This window comes from Leucopleurus acutus (assembly GCF_964270905.1).
Source record: "Leucopleurus acutus genome assembly, chromosome: 20".
In the NCBI taxonomy this organism is placed as follows: Eukaryota; Metazoa; Chordata; class Mammalia; order Artiodactyla; family Delphinidae; genus Leucopleurus; species Leucopleurus acutus.
In genome coordinates this window covers 13,683,030-13,704,712 of record NC_139162.1, presented here as the reverse complement: position 1 = coordinate 13,704,712, position 21,683 = coordinate 13,683,030, and the positions used below count along the sequence as shown (strand labels likewise).

The window sequence follows — 21,683 nt, the reverse complement described above, 5'->3', positions numbered from 1 at the left end:
GGCAGCCTCTCTGGTCAAAACATAGACATAAATGTGTCACCCCATTGCTGGAAACCTTTCACCGGCTCGTGGGATCTTCCCAGACCAGGGCACGAACCCGTGTCCCCTGCATCGGCAGGCGGAGTCTCAACCACTGCGCCACCAGGGAAGCCCTCGTCTTTTCCTTTAACTGTCCCCAGCCACCCCTTCCACGCACCGGACTCCTCACCCTTCCCTAAATACACCATGTCTTTTCGGGGCCCCCGCCTTTAGCCAGGCTCTTCCCTGTGCCTGAGGTTCCCTGCCTGCCTTTCTTTACCTGGAAAAGGCCTGGTAATGGTACTAAGATCCGACTCAGATGGCGCTTCCCCGTCAGCCCAGGGAGACTTACCTGCGGCGTTCTTGCTTCTGTGGTGTTGCTTGTGTCATGTTGCTACATACACATCCTTGTTTGTTTGTGGATCCCCAGAAACAATGACACAGAGAACCACTTGGGTGCATGAGCTGCTTGCAACACTGAGCAAGTATTGAATGAAGACGGTGGATCACTACAGTTTTGGGGCCCCAGCAGGACATTCACTTGCATTCCCTCAGATTCCCAGAAGTGACACTGTTCACCACTGTTCTTCATTCCGTCATAGACAAAGGGAAACGGAGACCCAGAAAAGGGAAAGGACCGTGACCCAGCCAACGCCTCCCAGTCAGCAGCAGAACTGGGAAAGCCCTGCCCCGAGATGCCTGACTCCCAATTCCTCTTTCTAAACAGGTCATCTCGCTCCCTCACCCCAGCCCCGGGCCCCAGAGCCGGCAGTAACAGGAGCAGCCTGATCCCGCTGGTCCTGCAGCCCCTCTCTGCTTCCTCTGCAGGCTGGTCCGGGAGTTCGTGGCCCAGAACAACACCGTGCAGATCAAGCATGTGATCCAGACGCTGTCTCAGGAGTTTGCCCTGTCCCAGCACCCACACAGCCGGAAAGGGGGCCTCATCGGCCTGGCCGCCTGCTCCATCGCGCTGGGCAAGGTGAGCCCTTCTCCTGGAGGGACGTACACACTAGCCAGGGCCTTGACCCTGACCCCTGAGCCCCAGCAGGGTGTTGCAGACTTGTGATTTCTTTATTGCCATTCTCTCCACATCTCAGACCTGAAGGCTGGCTCTGCGGCCTTGCACCCAGGGTCCTGGGCGTGATCCCTATCCCAGGAAGCTGACTTGCAAAGGGTCTTTCAGCCCAGCCCTCACTCGAGGGCCTGAGCGTCTCCAAGGGAGCCGAGGGCTGGGTTCCCGAGGTCTGACCCAATCTGAGCTGCTTCTGCTTCTACCCCATCGCAGGATTCGGGGCTCTACCTGAAGGAGTTAATTGAGCCGGTGCTGACCTGCTTCAATGATGCTGACAGCAGGCTGCGCTACTACGCGTGTGAGGCCCTCTACAACATCGTCAAGGTGGCCCGAGGCGCTGTGCTGCCCCACTTCAACGTGCTCTTTGATGGGCTGAGCAAGGTGACCGCTCCTCACTCGACTGGGCTGAGCTCACCCAACACACCTGACTTGACCTTTCGGGACCTTGAGTGCTGGCCTCCCTTTTCCCAGATGCAAGGGGAGCAGATAAGCACATGCTGCCAGGGGTGCTTGTTGTCTGTTCAATCTAATGATATATTTTTAGATGGGCTTGTAAATATTTATGTTTGTTTTTCCCCCACACCTCTATTAATTTATCTTCAGTGCATTTTACAAAAGCATCAGTCCACCACAAATTGGAGGGGAAAAAAACAGTCATTTGAGAGCACTGACCTCCCTTATAGAAGGTGAAGGTGGTGATTCCATAGTACAGACTGTATTTCCCCTGCAAGGAGAGCGTAGCCCATAAGCTCTAGAAAAAGCTCTGCTTAGAAAGGCTTTGGGTTCCCTGATAGCTTATCGGCACCTCTCCCATCGTCATGGAGTTCTCCTCCCTGAAGTCGTTTCTGGAGGATTAGCCTCACAGCTGATCCGTCCCCTCCTCCAGGAGTGGAGAGAGGACCCAGCATTGTAAGACTGGAAAGCCCTGAGGAAGGCCAACGGGAAGCAACCACCTGACTGGTGGCAGCAGGTCCCAGCGGTCCCTGAGCAGAACGGGGGTCTGCCACATCTCGGCAGCATTGCCAAGTTCTGCTTTACCCCCTTGCCTCCCCTGCCTGTCTTGCATCTGTGCACTGAGAGAGGTGCCTATGTGATGTTCAGGCTGCCCCAAGGCCTTTGCTGTTGGACTTCAGTGGATTCCTTGTCTTATATATTGACAGTGACCCTCTCTCCACCTCTGTCTCTCTCATAGTTGGCTGCTGACCCAGACCCCAATGTGAAGAGCGGCTCTGAGCTCCTAGACCGCCTCTTAAAGGTACTTGTACTTGATCCCCACTCTTATTTTTAGCTTCTGTTTCCTCCATCTGTCTGTACAGCTTATAAATTCTATCATTGGGATGCTCTTTGTAATTAAAAAAATTTTTTTTCATTTACATACAGTTAATGGAATAGTGTACAGCTCTATGATGAGAGTATAGAGTTATGTCAACAGCAGGATCAAAATACAGAACCATTCTGTCCCCGTAATGGCCCCTCATGCTGACCCCACCCTGCCCCCAGTGACGGGGCAGTTTATGCTCAGCTCACCAGAGCATTCGAGCCAGACCACAGAGATGCAGGGTTTTGCCTTTTGATTAGTTCTCTCGACCTTGATTCCTGCTTTCAGTGCATCCTTTTTGCTGGTCCTTCGGCCTGTGTGAGGAGGGATGCTCCGGGGGCCTCTCCTGCCTGACTCAGGCTCCGTCATCTTCCTCTGTGTCCGCCTGACCCCTGGAGCCAGCCCGGGCCGGGGATTCAGCCAGGTCAGGCAGCCCCACCCCCAGCAGGCAGCTCTCATGCCTTTGACCCACAGGACATCGTGACGGAGAGCAACAAGTTCGACCTGGTGGGCTTCATCCCCTTGTTGCGGGAGAGGATTTATTCCAACAACCAGTACGCCCGGCAGTTCATCATCTCCTGGGTAAGGTCCGGCCCCGCGACACTCCTTCTCCAGCCGTAAGGAGCCTCTAGCTGAGTGAGGTCTGCTCTCTGGCTCACCTGGGCACTTCCTGTGGCTGCGGGGATGCCTCACTGTTATCCCTCTAGGAGCCAATGACACCAGATCATCCGAAAACACATGTATTCAGCTTTGCCCCCAAAGCCCATCACGTTTGCCTCTGCAGAGGATGTGGTTCCTTCCTTGTCTCCGGAAACACCCAGATTTACCTTTGAAGCCAGCTGTGCTCCTCCAGCTGTCACACCTCTTCTAGCCTTGCCCACCTTTCCCATGGGTTCCCTCCCACACCCCCCGCCCCGCCCCCGGGCATCTGAACTGCCCTGGGGTTAAATTGCCGTTCCCCTGACCATTGAACAGAAACAACAGCTACTAGCACCTGCTCCCCCATGGGACACCGCAGTGCCGTGAAAAGATGCCTCAGCAGGGCCCCTTCTCTCTGGCCAGTCCAGAGGATGGGCGAGGAGATGCAGGTTCTCTGGCTGGTGACTTTCCCTGATGGTTTCCTCCCCTGGGGCAGATCCTGGTTCTGGAGTCCGTGCCAGACATTAACCTGCTGGATTATTTGCCGGAGATCCTGGATGGACTCTTCCAGATCCTGGGCGACAACGGCAAAGAGATTCGGAAAATGTGAGTGGAGGAGGAGAGGGGCAGGCGGCTGCAGGGGCCCCTCGGCGCGTACGCATACCCCACACCCAACAGACAGGCGGCAGCAGGAGAGCACGAAATTCACCGTCCTCTTCCTGGCTCGTGTGCTTCCTGCTTTGAGGAGCTAGGAGATCATCCACCCCCAGCCTCGGAAAAATGTCTATCTGACAAGTGTGTCCCACAGAGCACAGCAGACATGGCACCACTGGTGGAGGCTCCTCTGGCTCTGGCTGCATGAGCTGTCTCCTTTCTCCTTTGCTCATTGGTAGGTGTGAGGTGGTCCTTGGAGAATTCTTGAAGGAAATTAAAAAGAACCCTTCCAGTGTTAAGTTTGCTGAGATGGCCAACATCCTGGTGATCCACTGCCAGACCACGGGTGAGTGTGTAAAGGCCCCAAGGCCACCACCACCTCCTCAGAAGCACCTTTCTGTCTCCCCATCTCAGAGAGAGTCCTCGTGGGAGTGTGAATCAGTGTGACAGCGGGTCCTGGAGCGGTGGGTCCTGTGGGAGAGATTCTGATTCTGTCAACATGGAGGCCCTTTCGCTTGGTCTGACCCCAGAGGGGAGTCAGATCTGGAGGCCTTCTTGCTGGCAAGCTTGCCATTAGCACTGTGATTGAAATGCTTGGAGACTGGGGTTGTGTATCTCTTCACTTCTACTGAGTATCAAGCCACCACAAAATGCAGTTACTTCACATAGCAGTCCCTTGGTATTGTCCCGAGTCTTCGAGTCAGCTGGGTGGCCCTGCTCCCCTGGGTCAGGCTCGACTGGGCTCAGTCATGTGCCTACAGTCAACTGGAGGGTCGGCTGAAGTGTTACTCATGGTCAGTGGTGTCACTCATGTCTGGCTGTTGCCAGCTGTCACGTGTGGCAACAGGAACAGTCGTTCCAGGTGTCTCATCATCCAGTGGGTTAGCCCAGGTGCATTCACGTGGCATCAGTGGATTCCGAGAGGCATGATAGACGTGAGCAAGGCCTCTAAGGCTTAGGCTTGAACCAGGCACACCATCATTTCTACCACCTTCTCTTGGACAAAATAGCAGGGCTGGCCCACATACCAGGACGGGGGAAGTAAACTCCAGCTCTTGATGAGAGAAGCCACAGAGCCCCATTACAGGGGAGTGGACACGGGGGGGATAGAGAATTGTGGCTCCTCTTACGATCAGCCACAGGGTTGTAATTCCATGTCACCCTGGTACCTGTATGTTCCTTTGGAAGGAAAAAGCAAGGGCGAGAGTATTGGTGAGGCTCGAAGCTGTGCCAGCCCTCAGGTGCCCTCCAGTTCTCCAGTCCCATTTGTGGACATGGTCAGTGGGAGGGGCGCTCTGGCTGCTCATGCGGACCCCCTGGAACCCACCAATTCCCCTTCCAGACGACCTGATCCAGCTGACAGCCATGTGCTGGATGCGGGAGTTCATCCAGCTGGCCGGCCGGGTGATGCTGCCCTACTCCTCTGGGATCCTGACCGCTGTCTTGCCCTGCCTGGCCTACGATGACCGCAAGAAGAGTATCCTTCACTCTGGAGAGAGGAAACAAGAGCAGCCCCAAAGGGGGCCATAAAGTTGCAGGACCCTGGAGTGGGGGATGGGGGCTCCCTTAGGATCCATCATACCTCCACATTTCCCCAGGCATCAAAGCAGCAAGAGGTGGAGCTGAACATGGACAGGGAGAGCCAGGGCAGCACTAGGGACGTGGTGCTAATGCCGCCATCCCCAAACCTCACCTGGTTACTTACAGATCTGGAGAGGCTCTCGCAGGTCCCAAGGTGCCAAGTCTTTGAGCTCACACTGCCCCGCGCTGGGTGGAAGAAATCCTGTTGATGAGAGGTCCACCAGGAAGGGCCCCTGTGAGGAGACGTAGGAGCATCTTGCGGGGACCCCAGCGTGGCAGGGAGAACAGGGACTCAGTTCAGCCTACCTGTCTGCCTGCTAACATACCCCTGGATCAGGCTGCTCCTTACATCAGTGGACTCAGGCATCAAGGAGGTGGCCAACGTGTGCAACCAGAGCCTGATGAAGCTGGTCACCCCCGAGGACGACGAGCCCGACGAGCCCAAGCCAGTGGTTCAGAAGCAGGCAGAACGCAACCCTGATGACTCGTTGGCAAAGCCGGAGGGAGCAGCCAGTGGTAAGTGGTCTCTGCCTCCTGCCCCTCACCTCCCAGGGAGGGCCACGGGGACCCAGAGGATGCAGAACCTGACCTGGGGCCTCACTCAGCCAACCAGGGCTGCTTTCCAGATCTTAACTCCTGATTCCAATAACAGCCCAGTGAGGTGGGAACTGCTGTTACCTTCATTCTACAGATGGGCGCAGGGAAGATAAGTACCACCGCCAGGATCTGGCAGCCTGGCAGCTTTGAACCCTGGCAGTCTGCCTCCAGAACCCATAGCTCTTCACCCTTTCTGCCTCAAAGAGCATTAATGCTTTCTTTACTCTTTTTCTGGGTTCAGCTATAGTCGATGTAGAAAGGTTTGGAGCATGGCAGGAGTACAGTCTGCAGGGTTCACTTGAGTCTTGGCGGTAGACATCCAGTGACTCGGAAGCTGGCTGCCTTTCCTGTGCCAGTCATTCTCAGGGTGGGAGGGTTAAGGAAGCTCCAGCTGTGGTTTATTTGGTCCTTGGGAATTCTGCTCTCCTTCAAACTCCTTTAACATTAACGTCTTGTTTATCCTTAACATGAAGAAAACCACTTTTATGCCGATTGGAGTCTGGAGTTTGACTCTAAATGTTTTCTAGAACTCTAGGCTTTTCTAATCTCTTGGGCCTCTGTCGTCACTGAGATGTCACCAATCAGCTTTAGAGTGATGTTCTCCTTTCCAGAGTCAGCAAAAGAGTAAATTGATGCAGAAACTACTCCGATCTTTAAGGCTAACAGACTGAGGCCTGGAACCTGCCCCGCAGAAGCCAAAAGAATTTCTAAAGCCTTTTCCCCTGTTGCCTTTCATCGGAGCAGAATGTCAGGCATGTGTGCACCATGGGCCTCCTCCCATGGATTTGGCCGGCAGAATGGAGCAGCATTCCATGCTGGACCATCTGAGGTGTCAGGTTACAGCTGTGCCAGTGCCACTGTGAGCCAGAGCAGCAAAACAGCTGTGGGCAGAGCGGCATTCAGCTGGAGCATTGGTGGTTCAGTGGTAGAATTCTCGCCTGCCACGCGGGAGGCCCGGGTTCGATTCCCGGCCAATGCAGCTCATTTAACCTTTTATTTAGACAGTTTTCCTAAGCATTCCTAAAAACAGCTCCCGGCTCAGGGGAATCTTATCCTAAATCAGGATACATTCAGGCAGCTTGCTTTCAGGTTTTACTGCCTCATAAACAGCACTTCAGCAGATGCAGAGCTCATGTTATAGTAGTTGCTAGAGATGGCCGCAGCTAACTCTGGGGCTCCACGTCCACTCCAGACGCGCTCAGCTTGTAACTAACCACCACTTTACGAAGGTACCAGCAATCCAAGAGAGTCAGGATTTAGTTACTCCGTCCACGGGTTCATCCAGCCCTCCTGCTTACTCTCACTCTGACTCTGTGCCACTCTTCCAGCCTGGCAAAGGCAGGAACCTCCTGTCTGGTTTCCCTCCTCTAGTGCCCCTGTCCCCGACTCAGCCTGCGTTGTGTGTCCCACAGCACACCGCATTCTCCACTGCACACCTCCGGGCAAGCCCCACAGTGAGGCCCGTCAGCCAGGCCCTCTGCACGTGAGCACACGCACACACACGCTTGCACATGCACATGCTTCTCCCCTTCCCCTCACCACGAGGCTTCAGGCAGGGCAGGCCCTTGTTCGTGTCACACTGCTCCCAGCCCCCTCCACTTGCTCTGGCTCCCCCTTTTCCCTGCTGCTTGGGGAGTCCACAGGGCAGTATCCTTCCTCCGATTCTGAGTTCCTAGGCGTTTGATGCATCCTCCCAGTTCCCCTCCATGACGTTCCCTGATTATCTCAGGTGTCACAAACTGGAGTCCACAGTCAGAACTGCCCGCCTGTGCATCCTGGCCCTGCTGACTTCATATCTGTTGCCCTTGGACAAGCCACTTGGCCTTTCTATGCCTCAGATTCCTTATTCATTGAATAGGGCAACAGTGATAACACCAAACCTATGTGTGGTTGTGAGTTTCAGAGATTTTTGCATGTAAAGCTCTTAGCACATGGCATAGGACACACACTCCCAATAACAGGTGCTTTAGGGTCAAGTTGTTTTAATGTCTGTTTATAATGAGACCCACTACTTAGCAAGGTTGTCAGGGGCAGGGCTTTTGCTCCCGTGTCTTTTATCATCAGCTTTGCCTAGGTGGTAATGGGCCCCTGATGGGTCCTAAGTGAGGGATCGGAGAGGGTCAGGGGTGGAACTTCATGTGGTGAGTGAGGAGCAGATCTACAAACACGGTTTCCAGTGGAAGACTGGTGACCTCCGTGGGTGAGCATGAAATGGAATCCACCCATTTGCAAAGCTTTGATGGGACTGCGTGTATCAGCACCCTCTTTGGACACTGCAGGTGTAAGTGAATCAGACCCAGGACCTGCCTGCAAGGAGTTCAGGGACAGATCCTCAGATGAGTGATCGTGTGACAGCGGATGTGGTCACAGAGGACTGGGGGCACCGGGCCGGGCTTCGTGGAGGTTATTTGAACTGGATCTTTTCTTTCTCCTTCGCTTCCACTCTCCCCTAACTCCACCCTCATTTTTAACTCTGGTTATAAGAGAAATACACATTCCCTGGAGAGATTTTGGAAAAAACAGACGTTCCTACTGGAAGGTGGAGAGTAAATACATTAAATACGTTGTCTGGTAGATACATTTGGCAGTGTGTATCATAACATTTAAGAATTTATCCTTAGGAAATAACTATAAATGTGGGTCAGGTTTTTCATCTTAACAAGTGTTAGGCTCCTTTACTGTCCTAACAAGCCTCTGGTGCAGGCAGTGGCGTTAGCACGTTATACAGGTGAGGAAATGGGGGCAAAGGCAAGTGACCTGCCAAAGGTCACACAGTGAATGAGTTGGAAAGTCAGGCTCAGACCCAGGCCCAGGGGCTCCTGAGTCTGGAAACTGATACAAAAGGGCAACCAAAGATGCTCAGCTTGCCTGGGTATCCCAGAATTGCAGAGTAAAACAGTGTCTCATTTTTACTCATCAACTTGGCGAACACTTTAAAGATTACTAATATCCCAGGGTGAGGCTCTGGGTGGGTGGGGGGGATGACTGCTCAGGCAAACATTCCTAAAGGGCAGCTTGGCGACAGCTATTAAAGCAGCAGGTGCTTGACCCTCCCCCGCAGCAGCCCCCTCTAATGGGTCCTGGAGAAGTGCCCACACCCACGTGGAAGGAAGCACAGGTGAGATCTAAGAGTGAAAATTAGGAAATAATCGAAGTCAATTTGAAGCCGGTTTCTGACATCCTATCATTTCATCTATAAATGCGTGTGTTTCCAAAAGGCAGGAGAGAGGGAGGCCACCAGCGGCAGGGAGCCCCAGCTGCTGCTCCCAGCTGGCCCACCCAGGCTACCCCGCATGTCCTCCTCACCTTTCCCCAGGCCTGTTCAGGTGGACGGCGGGCGGTTCAGCAGGCCCAGCTGGCGCCCACAGCTACTCCTGCCCGCTCTGGGCTGTGCCCTGTCCCACAGAGGGCCTCTGGGACCAGAGGGGACAGGCGGCAGCTCAGAGCTTTTCTGTTCAGCGTGGAACTCAAGGCCCCCTTTACTGGGGGACTTCGGACATCCATAGTCTACAACTGGAGTGGCGCAGCTTGAAGACACAGTAGGAAGTGAAAAAGCAAGTTGCAGAAGATAGACTCTGATCCCATTTATGTTTACAAAACAAAAAGTAAGACTGGGAAAAGACGAGAGGGACCTTTGCCTAACCAGTAAATTAGTGAGTTACCTGCCCATAAAGTAAGATTGAAGGTTAAAGAGAGAAGGCGGGGACTTCCCTGGTGGCACAGTGGTTAAGAATCCACCTGCCAACACAGGGGACACAGGTTCGAGCCCTTGTCTGGGAAGATCCCACATGCCATGGAGCAACTAAGCCCGTGCGCCACAACTACTGAGGCTGCGCTCTAGAGCCCGTGAGCCACAACTACTGAGCCCACGTGCCACAACTACTGAAGCCTGCACGCCTAGAGCCTGTGCTCTGCAACAAGAGAAGCCACTGCAATGAGAAGCCCATGCACCGCAACTAAGAGTAGCCCCCGATCGCCACAACTAGAGAAAGCCCGCGTGCAGCAACAAAGACCCAACACAGCCAAATAAATAAATAAATAAATGAGAGAGAAGGGGGCTTTGCCTTGTTGTGTTAGGAATTTTTAGTGTAAAACTATGTGTTACTTGTATAATTTAAAACTTTTAGGAGGCCGGGGCTGGTACCATTTGAAAAACAATATAAATAATGATAGTTTTAATGTGTAACCCACAGAATAAAATAAATATGTATGGGTCAGTGATGATATAAATGAATGGATGGATGGATGGATGAATAGATAGGTAAATGACGGAGAAGGAACAGTTCTTCTATATAGAAGAATTCCAGTTAATAAATGTAGAAGGAAAGAGGAATATAGAAAATCACCATTAGTCAAACTCCATAGTGCTAATTGTAGGCAACATCCACTGATGGATGATAAAAACAGTGGGGGAATGTTTGAGGGGAAAAAACTGGATATTTGTATAGTCTTAAGTATCTTCCGCAAGATATTTATTCATTACAAAAAGAAAAATAGTAACTTTACAGGGGAGAAACCTGGTAGGCACTACCGTAAATTGGGTAATAGGGTTAACGTCACCAGTAAAGAGAAAGATAGACATCATGTACCCCTGATTTGATGTACTGAGAAGGCACATCACTTCAGAAGCATTTTTCCAAAAGTGCATAGCCTTAGCCTAGTCATGAGAAAACATGAGACAGGCCCAAATGGAGAGATGTTCTACAGAGTAACTGACCAAGGGTTTCAAAAGCATGTTCATGAAAGATATGGAAAGACTGAGGAACTATCACAGATTGGAGGGGACCAAGGAGACAGGAGAACTAAATGCAATGCAGGGTTCCGGATTTGATCCTGGAACAAAGGACATGAGTGGTGAAATTGGATTAGGTCTGTAGTTTAGTTAGTAAAACTGTTATCAATGCTACTTTCCTGTTTGATAATTGAGCTATGGGTTTGTACAATACTAATATTAGGGGCAGCTAGATGAAGAATATCGAGAATTCTATACTATTTTTGCAACTTTTCTGTAAATCTAAAATTATCTTAAAAGGTTTTTTTTTTTTAATTTATGAAAATGGCCATCACACCCTTGTCTCCTCTAGTCCTCAGCAACCTCTAATCTACTTTCTGTCTATATAGATCTGCCTATTCTAGACAGGTCATATAAATGGGATCAAAATATGCGATCCTTTGTGACTGCTTTCTTTCATTTAGCATAATGTTTTCAGGGTTCATCCATGTAGCCTGATCAGTACTTCCTTTTTATTGCCAAATAATAGTCCATTGTATGGGCTCCAACACATTTTGTTTATCCATTCATTTGATAGACATTTGGATTGTTTCCACTTTATGGCTGTTGTGAATAGTGCTACTATGAACATGGTGTACAAGTTTTTGATGTGGACGTAAGTTTTCATGTCTCTAGGAGTGGACTGGCTGGGCCATATGGTAACTAACTGTTTGGAGCCTTTTGAGGAGCTGCCAGACTGTTTTCCAAAGCAGCTGCACCATTTCACATTCCCACCAGCAATGTACAAGGGTTCCAGCTTCTCCACATTCTCACTCTCACTTGCTACTAATATCTGTCTTTTTTATTTTAGCCACCTGGTGGGTGTGAAATGGTATCTCATTGGGCTTTTGATTTACATTTCCCTGATGGCTTATGATGTTGAGTGTTCCAGAAGTCACTTTTAACATCCATGGTCCTTGAACCAGCAACACCTTCTGAGATTTCCCAGATATGTTCAGCCCTGGAGAGCCCCTCCTTGAGAGGTCACTGTGCCTAAAAACCTACAAGCATGGGTACTGTCCAAAAGCTTTGGGGAATGAATAGGCATTGAGTCTTCAGGGGTCCAGAGTTACATCCCTTTCCAAGAGCCAGAATCAAGGTGCAGGGGACTAGAGGGTCTGTGTGTCCTTGTGACAGGGGTCTTGTTCATTTGGAAGACTCCAACAGCCTTTCTCATGATGCCTTGTTCCCCTTTCTTTCCCCAGGAGGGCCCGATGGTTCTTGTGACTCCAGCTTCAGTAGCGGCATCAGTGTCTTCACTCCGGCCAGGTAAGTGGTTTGTTCTGGCCAGAGCTGTTTGTGGAAAGTGAGCAGCCTCCATCTTCCCTGGGTGCAGGAGACTGCAGCAAAGCCCTGAGGCAGACTTTGCTTGGGGCCGCTACTTGTGGGACACAGGAAGTGCCTGATGGGGGAGCCCGAAGGATATTAAGAAAGCCCACCCAACCCGGTTCAGATGGACACATGGCCTCTTGGGAGGGATTAGAAGCTGTTTGAGGTGAGTAAATACAAGTTGTAAGAGTGTAGCTAATGCACGATGACCACAAGGAGACGCTTGCAGATGCCTTTGCCCAGCACCTTTCGCTTGTCCAGGATAACACGAGGCTGATGAGACTGAGCAGGGAAATGCCGTTCAAGGAGAGTCCAGAGCACAGGCAGGGAGGGTGCATAGGCTGGGATGCAAGAGCTGTCCTTTCCCCGGTGCCCAGGTCGGCTGTAATGGTGCAGCCTTCCACATGGCGGCAGTGCAGGCTGTAATGGTGCAGCGACGTAATCCTCTTCCTTGCCAGCCCCCGCCATGCTCTGCAGGATGATGACATTCCCCTGGGAGGGAATCATCACCATTCTGTCCCTGTCTGCGTCCCCTGGACTTGCCCCATGTCACTTTTTCCTTGGGAAGGATTGGCTGTGGGGTTGGAATAGATGGAGGTTCTCCTATAAGGGGTTTCTTCCCTCTGAATTCAACATTGAATGTGGACCCTGGGGGAACGGGTCACTCATGAAGAGAAAATATACACTCAACCCCAAGAGACTCTCTTCTCCTCAGACCCTTAGGATCTTTTCTCCTTTTATATCATTTCTTTATTCTTATCTCTAAGGACCTTGTGGGTGTTTTCAAAGTGAGTACTGACTGTAAATGTGGACTGTTCCTAAGACCTCTCCCACATTGTTCAAGCAAGCCAATAAACACTGTTCATTTATGTGTTTTTAGCTAGTCATCACACACGTCCAGAGCCTGTGTTCAGCCCTGCAGGTTCCAAGATAAAGATACGGCCCCTGAATGTGGTCCCTGATCTTGAGGTTCTCCAGCGGGGAGGCAGAGAAGGAAGCGTAGTGGTGGTTTTGCTGGGGGCTCAGACGGTGTTGGGGGCAAGCGTTGGCGCCCCAGCTGAGGCTCGCTGGAACACTGGCTGACAACCATGAATGCTCGGGGAGGGCTTCCAGGGCCCGGCTGTGCCCAACGCTTTGTGTTGCGTCGTTAGGTTTTGCTGACGTTTAAATCCCGTGGGGTCAGTGGTAGCATTATCTCCACTTTGGGGCTGAGGAGGGACAGGAGGTCGGGGCTGTTGTGTGGAGAATGGATTTAGGAGGGACTCGGGTGGGTGCAGACCAGTCAGGGGGCCACCGCCACATCCCGGTCAGACGGGATAGAGGCTCAGACTGAAGAGGCAGCAGAATGTGGAGGAAGTTGATAGATTTGAGATCTGTTTTGAAGGTAGAATTGACAGGATTTGCCGAGGGATGGGATGGCATGAGAGGAGGAAAATGAGGGAAAGAAGAACTTCTAGATTTGGGGCTTGAGCCAGATCAGGGCATCGTGGTATCATTTCCCAAGCAGGGGCGGAAGGAGGAACGGGTGTGTGAGCGGGCCCATCGAGAGCTGGGTTCCAGGCGGCTCTGAGCGTCCCCCAGGAGCGGTTAAGGAAGCAGGTTTGGATATTGGATTCCAGAACTCGGGGGAGAGGTCTGGATGGAGATGCAGGGGGACTGGCCTGTCCTGTAAAGGAATCGCTTTAGTTCTGAAGGCCCTGGGAGTGAGGGGGGCAGACCTGTGGTTTAGAAGCCCCTCTGGCAGCGCCGGGGAGGATCGGTGAGGGAGGGGGCCAAAACTGGCAACAGAAGGGCCTGTTGCAGACTTGTCCCTAATCTAGGCCACAGGGAGGGGATGATCGTGCTCCTTGGGGGTTGGGGAGGTCCAGGAGGAGCAGAGACCTCCCGCACGTGGGAGGCAGTGGTCCGTTCGCCTGAAGGAGGCCTTGGTTCCTGTGCTGCAGCCGGGAGCCACCTGGCTGGAACCAGTGCCTTGAGTTATACCCGTCGTTCAGCAGCAAACACCAGTCCTGTCTTTGAAATTAAAAAACCAAATGAGAACAAATTATCTAGTGCTTTGTTTCCCTCGAACGGAGGTTTCCTCGCGGCAGCTGCCGATCTGAGTCACTAGCTACGCCAGAGAGGAGGGCGGCCTTCAGAGTCGTGGGACCTGAGCCCAGCCCCCCACCCACTGGAGACGGCAGCTGAGGACAGGAGGGTGGGGTGCCTACTTCCACCAGTTGGTGCTGCCAGAGGGGGACTGAGCTTGGGCAAGATGGCATCTTCCAGGGACACCGAGAAACATAACCCACCCCGTGGTTTTCCAGATGCGCTGCTCGCCCAGGGCACTGCCCGCGGGTGCCACTTTTACTAAGTTCAGGCCAGCCTAGGGCAGCAGCCCAATTGGGGTCCCCTCCCATGGCAGAGAAGCATCCCCCCCGGCAGAACACTGTCAGCGAGGTGACACTCAATCTGATGAAAGCTCTGGGCCCTCTCCCTTATTCACAAAACTCTAAATACACTTTCAGGGGTTCAGGGATCTCCTCGAAGCCAATCCTTGCACCCCAGACTTTTTTTTTTAATCTCTAAGTCCTCACTTGGCCCTAAACACAGGGAGGGTAACTAACAACCCAAGAGCATAAGCCTCTTCTTCCTCCTCATGTCCCCTCTGTCCCAAGATGCTGGGAAAGCCCCAGGCGGCCCCGGGTGAACAGTAGCCACAGGGGAGAGCCATCTGAATGAGCAGGGGCTACGAGGTCATCGTAGTGAGGAAGGGCTCCAGGTACCGGAGGCTGGGTTCCTCCACCCTCCAGGAGCATGAGAAATGCATACGGAGCTGGAAACCGGACTCCCTAGGAGGGCAGGGGAAGAGGGATGGAGGCAGCGTGCTTGCAGCTGAGGGAAGGGTTAAGGAAGAATAGTATACACCTCTTTCTCTCTGTCCCTCCCCTTCCTTCTCTCCCTGTCTAATGCTGCTAAGTGCACCAGGCCCGTTCTTCATCACCGTGAATCCTCTGAGCCGTGGAATCCCACTGCCTGAGCGCACATCCTGACTTCACCATGCCTGGCGGTGTGGCCCTCAGCAAGCAGCTTAACCTCTCCCTGCCTCCGTTTCCTCATCTGTAAACTGGGTGTGATGATCTGCTCACCCCGTAGTATGGAGCTTAAAGGAGTTAAAGCATGTAAAGAGCACAGAATGGTGCCTCGCCCACAGAAAGCACTTTACACACTTCAGCTACAATTATTATTACAAGAACCTTGTCATTATCCCCATTTTACAAGTGAGGATACGGGCCCAGAGAGGTTAACTTCTTGCCCAAAGTTGTTCAGCTAGCTAGTGACGAGCTTGGAATTCAGGCTAGTAAGTCTGTCTGACCCCCAGGCCCACGCATTTGAGCTTCATTAGTCACAGTTGGAGAGTTGCAGGAGCTTTGCATGTTGGCCTGTGACCTGATACAGGAGCCCCAGACAGGCATTGCCATGGGCACAAGCTTCTACTCTGAAGCCCTGGGCCTCGCTGAGGACCAGTGTCATCGGGGACATTTAGTACAGGTCTTCTGGTATAGCTGGCTGCATAAGGCAAGCAGAAAGATCTAGAAATCAGTGCTTCCCAACTTGTAGCACCTGCTGATTGAAAGAATTAGTAAAGATCTTTTATAAAAAAAACTTTGAATCCAGCAACAGTTCCCTTTTAGATTTACCTTTGTTCTAATTTGATTAGTGCCGTAGCATATGAGTGCCGTCAAGGGTTAGACATTACAGAAATAAAGTGCTGCTTCCCAGAGAGAAGCGCTGGATTTTATCACCGTGTAGTAGAAGTATCAGAAGCCGTAGTCAATAAATCAATATTTTAATAGCCACAGTAGCGCCATTCATTTAGAAGTCGTAGTACATATACTTGTAAGACCTTCATTATGAGATGCTTTATGAGAAAATGCTCCGTGAAAATGGAGTTTTGGAGACACCTTGAAATAACTCAAAAGCCCTCAAGAGTGACTAGTCTAGACATTTTGGAACCGGTGCAGAAATGTGTTTTAAACTGTGAGTGAGCTCCGTTCTGTTCTTTCTGGGTAAAGTAAACCAGCGCGGAGGGAGCACACTTCCGGCTCCAGCCCAGCAGCTCAGGAGCTGAGCACAGGGTGCAGCGTGCCCGCTCTAGGAGGGCCCCAGGTTCCAGAGTCCTGGCTTCCCACCGAGCACGTGCGGAGCCCAGCACACACAGCCCACCCAGCGTAGCAGCTGAGAGCTGTCCCCTCAGAGGCGGGCAGGATCATCTATCCTCCCTTTCCCTGGTGCCCTGGGCCGTGCCTGCTTCCCATGGCCTTCACCTCCAGCCAGCCAAGGGAAGTGGGAGCCAGGGAGAGCGTCTCCAGCTGAGGGAGTGAGTTCTCCATGCCTCTTGGCCTTGGACAGGCCCCATACTGCCTCACCTGTGCATCAAAGGACTTTGACCATCTGTGCATCTGTGCATGGTCTACATGAACCATGGGGCCTCTTTCAGCCATGAATTTTCTTGGTTGTTTGAAGCTGACCCCTGCCTCACCATCAGTCCAAAGGTACCCGTGTCTGGGGAGGGCTGCTGTGGGGAAAGTCGGAGACTGTTAGCACACACAGTGCTGCCAGTTTATACACCAGCTCCATGAAATCCTTCCTTTGTTATTTGGCCCCAACAGAGCGCCACCTGAGGGAGATGCCATAACGGGCGTCGATTTCTGCCCTCAGTAGAGATGCTCAGCTGGCTAGGAGCATCTCGGGACCACTGTGAGTTAAGGAGCCCGGCTGGCCGAGCGACTGTCTATCCTTGGCATCTTGGGATCCTATTTGGGCCACTTGGATTTGGAGCGCCCCCCCCCCAAAAGATCAGCACCAGGCGTCCCCAGTGTCCTCTCTCGCGCGGAAATGATGCTGCCGTGGACTGTCTTGAGTGCGGCCCATTAGGAGCCAGTGCCATGCAGTGGGTGAGGCCACTCTGGACTCGGATGCCCGCATTCAGGTTGCCAGCTCCGCCACTCCCCAGCTGTGTAACGTGGAGAGGTTACTTAATGTCTCTGTGCTCTGATTCCCTCGTCTCCAGAATGGGAACAGCATTGCTGCTGGCATAGGGCCCTTGAGGGAAGGAAATGTGGCTGTGCAGGTACAGAGCTCAGCATGATGCCTGGCACAGAGTATTTATGCAGAACATGAGTAATCATCGTTTTGAGTACCATCGCTGTCATCACTGTTATCAGAGCCGTGTGTCGTCTTGTCTCCCCTACCCCAGCAAGGTTCATACACCCCACTGGGCCTGAACTGCAGGGTGGATGGGGGAGGTGGGTTTGGCACTGCCTTCCTCCCCACCAGCAGGACACAGCTGTGCTAGACCAGTGCAGCCCTGAGTCCCCCAGGCTCCCTCCTGAGGGCTGGTTCAGCTAAGAATGTGGCAGCGACCTGCCAGACATGGGGCACTCATGGCACCCTGGGCCCCATGTGGCAGCTCCTGCTGTGGAAAGGGACTCACTGCAGACCTTGGGTTCACGGGGTCAGGGGAGAGCAGGCAGGGAAGGGGCTTCCGTTCATTCCCCACTGCTTTCCGAGCTCGCTTTGTTAAGGCCTTGGGCTGCAGGTAGGCATCTGAAGTGTCTCCAGCCATGGAGACACTAATCTCCAAGTTCCTGCCCACCCAAGGAGAAGAGCTTACAGAGCACCCCGGAAGGCGCTCAGTAGGAGGCCAGTGCTATGGGGAAAAGAGGAACTTGGAGATGAGACAGTAAATCCTGGCCATCTGAGGAGGGAGAGGAGTGTCTAGGAAATTGTCAGAGAAGAAAAGAAAATGCTTGGGAAGCCCTGGGATGGCCTGCCAGCCTGCCACTGCAGAGCCTGCCACATGTGCTGCCCAGTGTGTGCGCCGTGGTCCATCTGAGCTGAGGGTGCTGAGGGCATGAAAGACACACTGAGTTTAAAAGACTCCGGACATAAAAAGAATATAATGTGCTTTATTACTAATCTATATATTGATATTTATATTGATTCTGTGTTGAAGTGACATTTGGGGTATATTGGGTTAATTACAATATATCATTAAAATTAATTTCACCTGTTTTCTTTCTACTTTTTAATATAAAACCGAAAAGCATAAAATTCTATATGTGACTCGCATTATGTTTCTGTTGGACAGTGAGTGTGAGAGAGATTAAGAGATTGTCCGGGAGGCTGCATTTGCCACCCTGGACTTGTCTGTCTGTGGGGGAGTTTCCCCATCTGTCTTAGGCTACCAAAGAACCCAGATGCTTGAATATTCTCAGAAGACCCCAGAGCTTCCAGACATATGGCTCTTGGGGAGATCTCAGTGGCAGCCCCACCCAGAGGCTCAGGTCTGCTGGGCCGCGTCACTCACACGCCCAGCCCCTCTAACCACCAGAGGATAGAAGTGCCCACTTGCACCCCCGAAACGAGCACCGTGGGGAATCATCAAACTATATTAAACAGCAGTTCCGCTTAGCACTTAACAGAGCTAAGACCATGCCCTTTAGGAATTCACTTCAAATGAGCTTCAGGAAGTCTGCAGGCGAATTGGGAAAGCACAGGCATCGAGTTCCTGATGCAAATGAATAATTGAGCAGCCTGGAAATACCATGAAAGGCCGTTTTGTACAGGCGAGCGATAGTGTCCTGCGTCGGAGGGGAAAGGAGCCCCTGCCTGACATCCTAAGGCCCTCTGTCCTTGCCGTCCCCATCCCTGACAACCCTGGCCAATGCCTGGACACCGTGCTTTGGGCAGAGGGCTAAGTGTCAGTGTCCCAGCAGCACCCAACCTTCCCGGGGCTGCTTGGCGGGACTTTTCTCTGCCTGGAGACCAGCAGGGCTTTGGGCCAGGGAAGCGGGGAGTCTGTGCCCCACTGGAGCAAAGGCCTTCTGAACAAGCTCTGAACAAGGCTGAGGCTGTGTCACCTCTTCCCCGACTCAAACAAGAATGTTACAGCTTCACAGGCAGCTCTCAAGGCCTCTCAACCGGGCCAGACGTGGTGCTGAGTGCCCTGAGTGTGACGAGGTGAAGAGCCACGATCCCTGTCCTCACGGGAGAAGTGTTCTTTGGGTGCCTGGTGAAGGACCTGTTGGATTTAAGGGGTGTTACCAGGGCCATCCCCTGGACTCTCTGGACATGGTGGTTTTGTTTTATCAACAAAGGGTCTGGACGTAATGCCCTGAGGGCGCTAAACAGTCTTTCAACCATGAGGTCTGCTAGGGCAGAGCTCTTTGATATCAGAGAGGTTTTCTCTGGTACAAGCCTGCTAGTGCTGGAAAGAGAAAAAGGGGAAGCGGGTGGCTGCCCGGCAGAACGGCTTTCCTCCCCAGACGTGGTTGTTGGAGCTCCTACCTTGGAGAGGGAGGAGGGGAGCGGAGGGAGAGGGGCCCTCTGAGCGCTTTGCGCGCTGTGTGTCCTCTGCCACTGCTCTGGGACAGCGGGCTGAGCGTGCGTTTCTCAGTGTGCGGGGCCAGGGTGCGTCTGCAGCTCTAGGGGCGGGGACCTGATGGGCTTCAACCTGGCTCCTTCCTGGTCTCACCCACAGCACTGAGAGGGCCCCCGTCACCCTCCACCTCGACGGGATTGTGCAGGTTCTGAGCTGCCACCTCAGCAACATGGCCATCGGGATGATGACCAGGATCGCTGTCCTCAAGTGGCTCTACCACCTCTACATCAAGACCCCCCGGAAGGTGAGCCCCCGGGCCCCTCAGCCCTCCAAGCCAGGTGGCTGCTTCTGGGTGGAGTTTGAGGGCCTGCCCGTGCTTGGTGGGCTTTTGGTCGTTGCAGTTCTGGAGAAACCGTGACCAGGAGAGAGGTGGCAGATGCCTGAGGAGCCCTCGGTGTCTTGAGGGGGGTTTGGGAGGTGTTCCCTGCAGTGGGGGAGCTCATGTGGGTCCCTGCTTCTCTGCTCTCCAGATGTTCCGGCACACAGACAGCCTCTTCCCTACCCTACTCCAGACGTTATCAGATGAATCCGACGAGGTAGGTCACCAGTGCCCCTTCCTCTGTGCCCCGGCTGCCAGCCTCTCCTTTTGATGGGATTGTGTAGCTGAGGGGTGCTCATTTTGTTGTTGTTGTTCTCGTAAATCAACACCCCTAAAATCACCCTATTCCTCCTACCTGGTGAGGGGCGTCCATGAAGGGAAAAGCTGTTTGCTGCCCTCAGCTTTGGGAATAAGGACGCTGTCTTCGTGGGCCCTTCTGAGGAGAGCGCTGGGTCAGGGCACTGGCGAGGAAACCAGTCCGGCGGGGAGCTCCTTGTCCCTGGAAGGCCGTGGAGAGTGGTGATGGGGAGCCCAAGGGCAAGGTCCATACCGCCTAGCTGCCCAAACTTGGCCAAGTCACTGCCCGGCTCCGCACCTCAGTTTCCTTCTCTGTCCCACGGGGTAGTAACAGCACACGGGGTTGTGAGAACGAAATGATCCACGAAAAATGCCGGGTGCTGTGCTGGGCACCCGCTAAGCACTCAAGGAGCGTCCGTTGTGATTCATTTCAGCTGGACTCCATTTTGACCTCTAGTTTGAAATCAGACCCTGAAGCTTTGCGTTTATTGGGGTCACCAAAAGTTAAAGGGAGAGGCTGGCCCTGTCCCAGGCAGCAGGAGTAACCCCAGGTGGGGGGGGGTGTCTCAGAGTGGGGCAGGGGGAGCAGGACCCTGCATCCGGCCATGTGGGGGAGGGGCTCCTCCAGCCGCACCTCTCCCCACGCCATTCCCAGCAGCGTTCTGTTCCGTGGACTTCCTCACCAGGACTCCCCTGCTTCCCAGCCAAGGGGCAGGATTTGTAGTTGGGTGTTGCCATTTGCCGGGGTAGCATCCCTTCCCTCCGCCAGTACCAGCTCCAGGCTCTGTGTTGGCCGCTGGCGGCCCGCGCCTTGACCCGCCCCTCCCTTCCCTCTTCTTCCCTCCTCGGGGCTCCGGGCAGCTGTGGGCTCGGTGAGGCAGCAGGCTCGCGCGCACCTGCAGACCTCCCAGCTGCCCAGCGGGAACGAAGAGCAGACGGGCTGGCGCGGTGGGAGAAAGAGGGAGAGGGACGTGGCTCATGACTTCCCGTGGCAGGAGGCACCTTGGTCCTTCCCGGGCTGGTACCAGGCTTGTGTGGAGCCCAGGGCAGCTGTCCTGCAGCCTGACTTTGCTTCCCTGAACCTGAGCTGAAGAGAGATGCAGACAGGCAGGTGTCCACCTCTAGGTCCTCTCAGGGACTCTGCACTTCCAGAAAACTCAAAGCAGGTGGTCTGGGAGTCTGCCCGTGTCCCCTCCTGCCTGTCCACACACGCCTGTGCACACACACGCCACCACCCCCTTTTTCCCCCACCACCGCTGCAGTGTGAGGCCCAGGTGGACGTGGCCCAGTTCTGCCTGAGTTAGGACTGACTCACTGCACAGTCACGGCCCTCATTTCAATACAAAAAGGGAGAGAATAGCTTTGCTGATTGGTTCCTTCCCGAGTACTGCAGTGGAAGCAGCTGAGTTTTCAGTCCTTTAAATGGAGTCCTTTAAGCCCATCCAGCCTTCTTTGCTCACGACTGGTCTTTGCGTGCGTGTGCATTTGAAGGGAGCCGGAGGAGACGCAGTCCATGAAACAGCTCTGTTCAGGTTGCGGCTGTGGGAGCTCGATTTGCTGAAGTGCCAGGTGTTGTGGGGCTTTGGGGCCCATCTTGTGGGCCTCTGGTGGGGAGGGGATTGCAGCTGCTCCTGGGGACAGTGACCGGAGTGGGGTGAGGCG

The 21,683-nt window shown here is 53.3% G+C and overlaps 1 protein-coding gene across 2 annotated transcripts in view; it reads left to right on the top strand.

The window, feature by feature from the left end:
- Nucleotides 1–21,683, top strand: part of VAC14 (VAC14 component of PIKFYVE complex) — a 94,450-nt gene that overhangs the window by 11,045 nt on the left and 61,722 nt on the right. Inside the window, exons 2-12 of one of the 2 annotated variants that reach the window (XM_082863057.1) lie at nucleotides 847–997; nucleotides 1,304–1,471; nucleotides 2,283–2,345; nucleotides 2,883–2,990; nucleotides 3,544–3,653; nucleotides 3,941–4,047; nucleotides 5,044–5,178; nucleotides 5,646–5,798; nucleotides 11,856–11,919; nucleotides 19,505–19,649; nucleotides 19,876–19,941. In XM_082863057.1, coding sequence (XP_082719183.1) covers nucleotides 847–997; nucleotides 1,304–1,471; nucleotides 2,283–2,345; nucleotides 2,883–2,990; nucleotides 3,544–3,653; nucleotides 3,941–4,047; nucleotides 5,044–5,178; nucleotides 5,646–5,798; nucleotides 11,856–11,919; nucleotides 19,505–19,649; nucleotides 19,876–19,941 — 1,270 coding nt within the window. The remainder of the gene's footprint in view (nucleotides 1–846; nucleotides 998–1,303; nucleotides 1,472–2,282; nucleotides 2,346–2,882; nucleotides 2,991–3,543; nucleotides 3,654–3,940; nucleotides 4,048–5,043; nucleotides 5,179–5,645; nucleotides 5,799–11,855; nucleotides 11,920–19,504; nucleotides 19,650–19,875; nucleotides 19,942–21,683) is intronic. The other variant, XM_082863058.1, reaches the window with a different exon arrangement.